General features: G+C 35.4%; 2 protein-coding genes across 2 annotated transcripts in view; both read left to right on the plus strand.

Moving 5' to 3' along the window:
• fundc1 (FUN14 domain containing 1) overlaps positions 1-2,113 on the plus strand; it is a 3,473-nt gene extending 1,360 nt beyond the window's left edge. The window contains exons 3-5 of the mRNA XM_035676444.1: positions 136-211; positions 316-444; positions 1,318-2,113. Of these exons, the coding sequence (XP_035532337.1) occupies positions 136-211; positions 316-444; positions 1,318-1,395 (283 nt within the window). The 3' untranslated portion in view covers positions 1,396-2,113. The remainder of the gene's footprint in view (positions 1-135; positions 212-315; positions 445-1,317) is intronic.
• Positions 2,114-3,186: 1,073 nt separating this feature from the next.
• LOC118338665 (EF-hand domain-containing family member C2-like) lies at positions 3,187-7,127 on the plus strand. Its single transcript, XM_035675942.1, has 3 exons — positions 3,187-3,308; positions 4,579-4,767; positions 6,927-7,127. Exons 1-3 carry the CDS (start codon positions 3,267-3,269, stop codon positions 7,125-7,127), a joined length of 432 nt encoding a protein of 143 aa, XP_035531835.1. The 5' UTR covers positions 3,187-3,266.
• The last annotated feature ends 836 nt before the right edge of the window (positions 7,128-7,963 follow it).

The raw sequence follows: 7,963 nt of genomic DNA on the forward strand, positions 1-7,963 counted from the left end.
GTTCTGGTCCAGTATCAACTTGTACCAGTGTGATGTAGAAACTTGAAGCCACCAGTGCACATCCACTGAGAATGGACTTTAGAGTGAAGTAGGAGACATCTTGTACCATTTATGCTCTGTCTCGACTGATTTTAGGTGTGTAGGATATCTCTTCCAGAAGGTTGGAAAGGTTGCTGCTACATCTGTAGGGGGAGGTCTCCTGCTGCTGCAGGTATTCTTGCATCACCGGGCACAAATGTATCCTTTCAACAGAATAAAATCCTTTTAGAGAATCTGCCTCTAATGTGTTTTTCATTGTCCTGACTCTTTCTCCAGATAGCTAACAACACTGGCTATATCCAGGTGGACTGGAAGAGAGTGGAGAAGGATGTCAACAAAGCTAAGAAGCAGTTAAAGAAGGGGACCAATCAAGCAGGCCCGGAGCTAAACACATTTGTGGAGAAGGTAAGATATTTGTGTTTTGTTGTTTGGATTGTCACACAAAGGCCAATCAGAGCTTTGCTTTTGGCCTTGATGAATCATCCTTCCATCACACATTCAAAATGACACCTAAAGTAAAGTCCTGGTGGCCGGCCTTGTGGTTAAAACGCTTACCATATGACTGCAATGTCCCTGGTTTTGCCCTACTTTGGCTAACATTAAAGTCTGAAAACTGAGCGTGTCTCTGTAGTGTATGTCTATTTATGTCTCTTATAAATAAGTTCACAGATGAACAGAGAGTGAGCCATCTTTCCTTGTTGTGATCTCTGCTCAGAGATGCACATGCGCAGCCAGTAATAATGTATGGATTTGGCAACCGTCTTCACAAAATTTTAGTTTTGAAATAAACTAATAGTAATTAATAAAATTGTATTTTTTATCAACAAAAAGTAACATTTTGTTATTGCTATCAATTTAATATTCAAATACTGTAATGTAAAATCTTGTTCACAATGTGAGACTATTTTTAAAATATAAACTCAAACATAGAAGTTTTTCTAAAGAGGAAAGGTAGATTTCCTCAAAAGATTATAGGTTAGCAAAAGGTCTTTTTAATTTATTTTAAAACTATAAGGTTTGAGTTGTAAAATTTAAATTTAGTGAAGTTAATGAAACTAGTTTTCTCAACTGTTTCTTTTTTCTTTTTACAGTGTACAATGCAGTGGAAATGAGGCATTAATGTGATTAATTTGTTATAGAGTCAGAGAAAACCTTAACTTAAATGGGTTAGGGTTAATTCAGCTACTATGTATATATATATTGCATTTCAGTGTGAATTACTGTCAGTCTAGAATGTAACTGCTTTATATACTCAAACATATTTTTTGTCTTCTTCAGTCCACAGAGTTTGTGAAGAAGAACATTGTTGTCACAAGTGGATTCATCGGAGGGTTCCTGCTCGGCCTCGCATCTTAGGGTCTGCCAAATGAGAAGAGTGCTTCTCTGATGTCATGACATACGATAGGGAAATATTCTAAATCATTGGTGGATGGTTTTAAAGTGTTCAATGACAAAAAGCAACCGATCTTAGATTAGCTTGTAGCTATGTGTTTCTACATAAGCTGCACCTCCTTCTGGCTACTTAATACTGTACCTCCATGAGACTGCGCTGTCCATTCGATGTGGAACTTCTTGGTTAGACCAGAAGGACCCTCTTAAAATACTCCACTCTCCAGGCCAAATAATGCAACATATCATAAAAAACGACTGGAAAACAGAATCAGAATGTTGTAATGTTTTTATTTATTTATTTTTACCAAACTGATATTGTACCACAATGAAGATGATGCACTGTTATTGCTGCCTTGTTGCACACAATCAATCAAAGTCGAGTAGTAGAATTAAAGTCACCTTTACATGGCAGGTGGAGCCCATAGGAATCTATCAGTGCCAGTGTTGTATTTTTTATTGCCAGACATTGTGATCAGTCTTCTCTAGTGTTAGTGTGCTGATAGATATGGGATCGTTATGCCTTTTGTAGAGGTGCTATATGTTTGAGTTATTTTAGCCTCCGCTGCAGTTCTTTTTTTAATGTATTTTGTTTAGCAGTACATTTACGCTTTAGGTTGGGAAGGTTGTGGTTAGTCCACTATGTAAGTTTAACGAAGAAATAAAAATAACAAAAACATTTGAATAATTTCTCATTTATTTTTCTGACTATATGTATGTCTGTCTATTTACTCTTGACCTAGATTCCTTTGGAGTCATTGCATGTCATGTATTTATTAATATTATTAGTATTATTATTATTATGTTTTTCTTTCACTTTAAAGGGCACCAGAGATTTTTGTTCCCATTATTAAAGAATAAATGAAAGTACACCCTTCTATATTTAAAACATGTTGCTTTGTTATAGTTTTTATTTTTTAAATATACAAATATAAAATACATTTTAAATTTTTGTCTTTTTAATTCAGTTTCCTTTCAGTTAAGTTTACAGAGTGGGGTTGCTTCTTTCAGTTTAATTCAATTCAGTTCCATTCAAAGGGGCTTCTGGCATGGGTTTCCATTGCCAAAGCAAGTGTAAAATATATGTATATACAGATTATTAAGAGGGGGGAAAAAAACTAGACTTGTAGTTAAAAATCATGCAAATAAATGTTTAGTTTTTATTAGTTTCAGTATTATTTTTTTTAAACTAATCTGGGGCTCTTGGTCAGGGAAAAGATTTACAGTAAAAAGTAAAACTGAAAGGAGCAAACCCACTCTGGAAACTAACTTGCAATTATATTATGTAAGTTACTTACAAAACAGACTAAAATAAGATAAAAATGTATAGGAAATGCCTTTAGTTTGAATGTTTTTAAGTCAAATTTGTCATCAAGCATGAGGGGGCATTGGTGTATAGTATATGTTTTTTTGAGACTGGGACATAAACTAACCAAAATCTAAACATTTTTAAACAAAATCTGAACTGAAGAGCAAACCCACTCTGGAAACTAGCTGAAACTCAACTGAATTAATAACAAACAAAGTCAAAATATAAATAAGAACTAATGAAGTATATAATAGTTATATAGTAAGTGCTGTGGACAAGATATATTATGTACAGTATGCAGTTTACATTTTGACTTCACATTTTAAAGCACTATTTTCTTTCCTTGTCTTTAAGTTAAACTAGTGCGTGGATTAAAATCACATAATATATTAATACTGTACTAGTCCCTTCTGTTGCCCGGAGACGCCCCCAAACAAACGCTTCCATGGCAACGAATAACTTTAAATGACAGCTGAACGTCCACAGCAGCAAAGTTGTAGGAAGACAACCTGTTTGAAATATCACAGCTATGGCGTTACCGTTTCTACCCGGGAATTCTCCCAGTAAACAGGTAAGACGTTCGTTCTGTGTCACACACTTTAGCTTCGGACAGCTAACAAGTTAGCTAGGCAGATAACGCTCCAGTTAGTTAGCAGGCTAGCTCCTGAGCTAAATGTGTACGTTATCTAACAATCATTGACAAGCTTGACAAGATAATGAGACAGAACTGAGTAAAAATAAAATAAAAAAGATAATAAAATAAAATACAATGATAAAAAAGATAATAAAAATAAAAAGAATATTATAACATGAAAGTTTTATCGAGTATAAATATAAATACAAATAACTACTTTACAAGTGAACAAAGAAGGATAGCTCTATTATTAAATTTTAAAATAAGCATAATTCCATAATTACCCCCCCCAATGATTTCTTTCCTTTTTTTTCTCATATTTTATTGGTACGAAAATTGAAGAACAATATCAATCAGACAAAACAAACAAAGGCCTAAAACCTGCTCTCTTCTTATCAGCTGTTTGCACACATTTGCAGGAACCTTTGACCTTTGCCACAAAATACATTTGAAGGAATAGTTTAAATTGATATGAAACAACAAAAAAAATGTAACACAAAGCTTTCATTTATTATATTTTTGACATCATGTAGTGGGTAGGAGGGGGAAGGATGGAGGGCCAGAAATGGCCCCAGGGCCAGCAGTTTGAGATCCCTGATCTAGGGAGACAACAGATACAGTAAAATCATTAGTTAAAGAGACAAATACACACGGTAGATTAATAAAAAGTGTTTTAAATTAGGGCAATAAAAAACTATTACAATTATGCTGATGTGACATTTGTTGTGGTCTGTACCAGGGCATCTCTGCAGCACTACAATACTTCATTATAATGCTGTTTTGTCACACATTTTACCTTCATCAATACATTGCAGCTCCTGTGGTTTGGATGTTGCACATTTTCATTTTTTTTTTTTCATATTTGATTTTAATCATATTTTGATAAATTGTTCAGCCCTACCTTAGTTAACTTAAACCTTTAAACAACTTGTAATGTAATCAGGGACTTTATGGAATGTATTAGCTTAATGTAAAATTAAGAAATGTGATTTCCAGGGTAATGTATCTTTCTAAACTAGTATTATGCACATGCAGGTTAGTTGCTTTTGATTTCTGGCAGTAGTAAATGATCATTGTCACTACATCACTGCCTTACTAATTATAAATAAATAATCAGTCATGATTATATTACAGTGTGTTTGTAATAGAAAGTGATAATTCTATCAAGGCTCAACAGTTGAAACTTTTCCTCTCTTCTGTTCCACAGCTAGGCAAAGAGAGATTCCACAAATCCCAACATTTCGGTTGTTCCAATGGAGTCCCTTTGTTTGTGGGATCTGCAAAGCCAGGCATTGGAGGAGAGCTGTTAGCCGGCCAGGAGATCAAACCCAAGTATTCAGTCTACCCCAGAGGACAGGGCAGCTACGTACCATCATGGGTAGCCTTTGACAAACAGGTGAGCTGTTTTACCTCCTCAATTATAGACGCATGTATATCAGTTGTGTGGGCATCATGTCTAATTTAAATAAATTCCAGCTAATAGTAAGCAGTGTCTTTAATATGTTACATACAGTACAGCAAATGTTCTGTGTTGACTGACAGTGTTAGTTAATAATGGATTACGTGTCATTTGGATTATGTACCAAAAATAAGTAACTATAATCTAACCAGATTACATGTGAAGAATGTGTAGTTATATTATAGTTACTTTATCGAGGATTCACATGATTACGTTGTTGATTGAACGCTCCTTTAACTCACAAAAAGCGTGTCTGGTTCCTAAGACAAGTGCTCTAAGATGGCTTCGAGCAGCAGCAGTCCCTCTAAAACAGCCTTCCAATTCTGGCAATATATATGGATTATCAGCTGATACAATAACCGACAATTACCTGCTTCTCATGGCTGATACCGATAAAATAACAAATTCTATTAAGAAGTTCATAACCTGTAGTTTATGCACACCTGATGGTAAGAAATGCTGAGATGTAGAGAGCAAAGATACACTGTTGTTAACAACAAACAACAGTTCTGACTTTTCAGATGTTCATTTATTTTTTTCTAGTGAAGTCCATCCACAAACATACTTTAGCTTTCATAAAACATAAAGGCTATCAACCGTTTTGCATAAGAATTATTATCGACCAAAAATGTATCAGCTAATTTAATTATCCCAATAATTCAAAATACTATAAATGTATCTGCCCTGATAATTATTGTGCATTCCTAATAATAATAATAATAAACTTTATTTATATAGCACCTTTTAAAACCAAGAATACAACGGGCTTTACAGGGTAAAACAACAAAACATCAGGAATCAAACAGTAAAAACCATAACCCATCAGTAACAATGTATAGAATAAGCAATAAACACTGTAAAACATAGCAATAAGTAAAAAATATAAAACAAAAAAAAACAATTAAACCACAGTGAATAAAAGGTCGGATAAAAGGATCACAGGAACGCAAGACTATAAGAGTGCGTTTTAAGAAGAGACTTCAAAGAAGTAATAGAATTAGCCATCCTGATCTCACTCACCCACAACTCGGGGGCTCTGATGGCAAACACTCTGTCACCTTTGTTTTTTAATCTGGTTTTGGGAACCCCCAGGAGAGCTGTATTTGAGGACCTGAGGGCCTGCAAAGGAAAAATGGCGAGTTAAAAGGCCTGAGATATAGCTTGGGGCCAGCCCATTTCCTTTCAATTCATAATTAAAATTTCAAAATCCACTCTAAAACTAACAATCAGCCAGTGCACAGATGAAAGCATAGGTGTTCTCTTTACCTGTTAAAATCCTGCTCTGCAGAAACCTTCTAGAAATAAACTTTTCTTATATATTTAAAGTTTCTTGTATTAAGCAAAAAAAAAGCCAATGTTGCTTGGCTAGAATTCTTAAAACCAGCAGAAAAATCGAGTCACTGAAAGACTGTAATGGACCTTAAAACTAGAAAAAATGCCACAAATGTAAGCAAGTTGTGCTTATTACAAGCAAAGAAAACTAAGTTATTATTAAGATCTTATTTTTTTATCATTTTTTATTCAAACAATGAAAAACTAAACAGCTGCTTCATTTCCAACACTGGGACAAGACCTCTCTTAAACTGAGAAGTTGTGCAAGTGGTCTTCCTCTTAAAATAAGTAAAATAATCTTGTTCCTCTGCTGGGATATTACTGGTTACTGCTTCAATAGAGCTCAATATTAGCTGGAATATGATATTAAGACAGATATTAAAACCAGATTACTTCTGTAATGCAAATCATGCCTGACAAGATTTTGTCATTTCACAGAAACAAGATTTTTTTACATCCTTGAGATTCCTTTTTTCGCATTGTGGCAGCTGCATTTTGGGGAGGTGGGGAGAGACTTTTTTGTTAATAAGTTTAATAATATTTTTAATGTCCAAAAATGTTAACAAACAAATTACATTACTACTGACCCAACCCTGCTCACCTTACACAGTACAACACCTGGATTATGTTACTGATCTGTTTAGCATTTTTAACATTTGCATATTTCTTTCAAGTCATTAAAGAAACCTTAAAAGCTAATGACCGGTTATGTAACTAAAAGCCATAATTTGATCATTTGACTAACTGCCCTTTTGCACCTACAGGCTCTGTGTTTTGAAGCGTACTTTCAGGAAGCTGTGCCTCAGGCGCGAGATGAGACGTACAGAATCAGGAAGTGTAAGATCTACTTCTACCTGGAAGATGATACCATACAGGTGGTGGAGCCAGAGTACAAGAACAGTGGCATCCCTCAAGGTGTCGGTGACAGAAAAATGTCTCTTATTTTTCATGTACTGCATAAATGATCCATTACCAACAGTACACTTCACTGATGAACACTTTAATACTTGGCTGTGGCTCAGAGGTAGAGCGGGTCGTCCACTAATTGGAAGGTTGGCGGTTTGATCCCTTGGTCCTCTTGCTGCATGTCGAAAGTGTGAACTTTGAGCAAGACACTGAACCCCCAATTGCTCCTGATGCTGTGCAACGGTGTATGAATATGTATGAATAAGTTGGTTTGGTGAAATGGTGAATGGCCCGTACTGTAAAAGTGCTTTGAGTGGTCGGAAGACTAGACAGGCGCTATACAAGTACAGGTCCATTCACCATTTACCATTTACCAAAGTCATTGTCCATGAATGCAAATTTGCTTCAAATACACCTGCCAATGAGTGGTTGTGATAAAGTTTGCAAAAAAAAGAGTAAATATTTACATTTGTTTTAGAATGTGTAAGGGACTGTGCAAAAATTACTGGAGTGGGTAGGGAAGGGTTGTATATTATATTTAACTTTTTTATTATTAATATTTTCTTCGGACCCTCCCCTTGACTTGGAAAAAACACCAACACCTGTCCATTCCCCAAAAAGACTATCCTTCTTTCAGCAGAAAGAGAAAATACGCAACCTTCCAATATTTCTGACACTCCCTTTATCCCTAATAATGTGTGCACTTTTTCTTTGCTTTCTACCATTTTACCAAAGAGATGCAAGGCCTCTCAGCCGAGAGACTGCAATCTCTCGTTGAGTCTTGTTGAATTCAATCCTGCAGTTGTGAGGGAGTTGGACTGGGATAAGGCTGAACCTCAAGCTATTGGGCAGAATAACGACCTCTGGCCAACTGTAGTCACAAAACACAGCACCT

This window comes from Morone saxatilis, unplaced genomic scaffold (genome assembly GCF_004916995.1).
Source record: "Morone saxatilis isolate NCDOM2014 unplaced genomic scaffold, NCSU_SB_2.0 Contig5, whole genome shotgun sequence".
Lineage (NCBI taxonomy): Eukaryota > Metazoa > Chordata > Actinopteri > Moronidae > Morone > Morone saxatilis.

What these genes read in the sequence shown, in the direction of transcription:
- LOC118338665 (XM_035675942.1), top strand. Translation starts at nt 3,267, where the DNA reads ATGGCGTTACCGTTTCTACCCGGGAATTCTCCCAGTAAACAG. An exon ending in GGAATTCTCCCAGTAAACAG is followed by an intron (nt 3,309 to 4,578) that starts GTAAGACGTTCG and finishes TCTGTTCCACAG; the next exon opens with CTAGGCAAAGAGAGATTCCA. An exon ending in GGGTAGCCTTTGACAAACAG is followed by an intron (nt 4,768 to 6,926) that starts GTGAGCTGTTTT and finishes TTGCACCTACAG; the next exon opens with GCTCTGTGTTTTGAAGCGTA.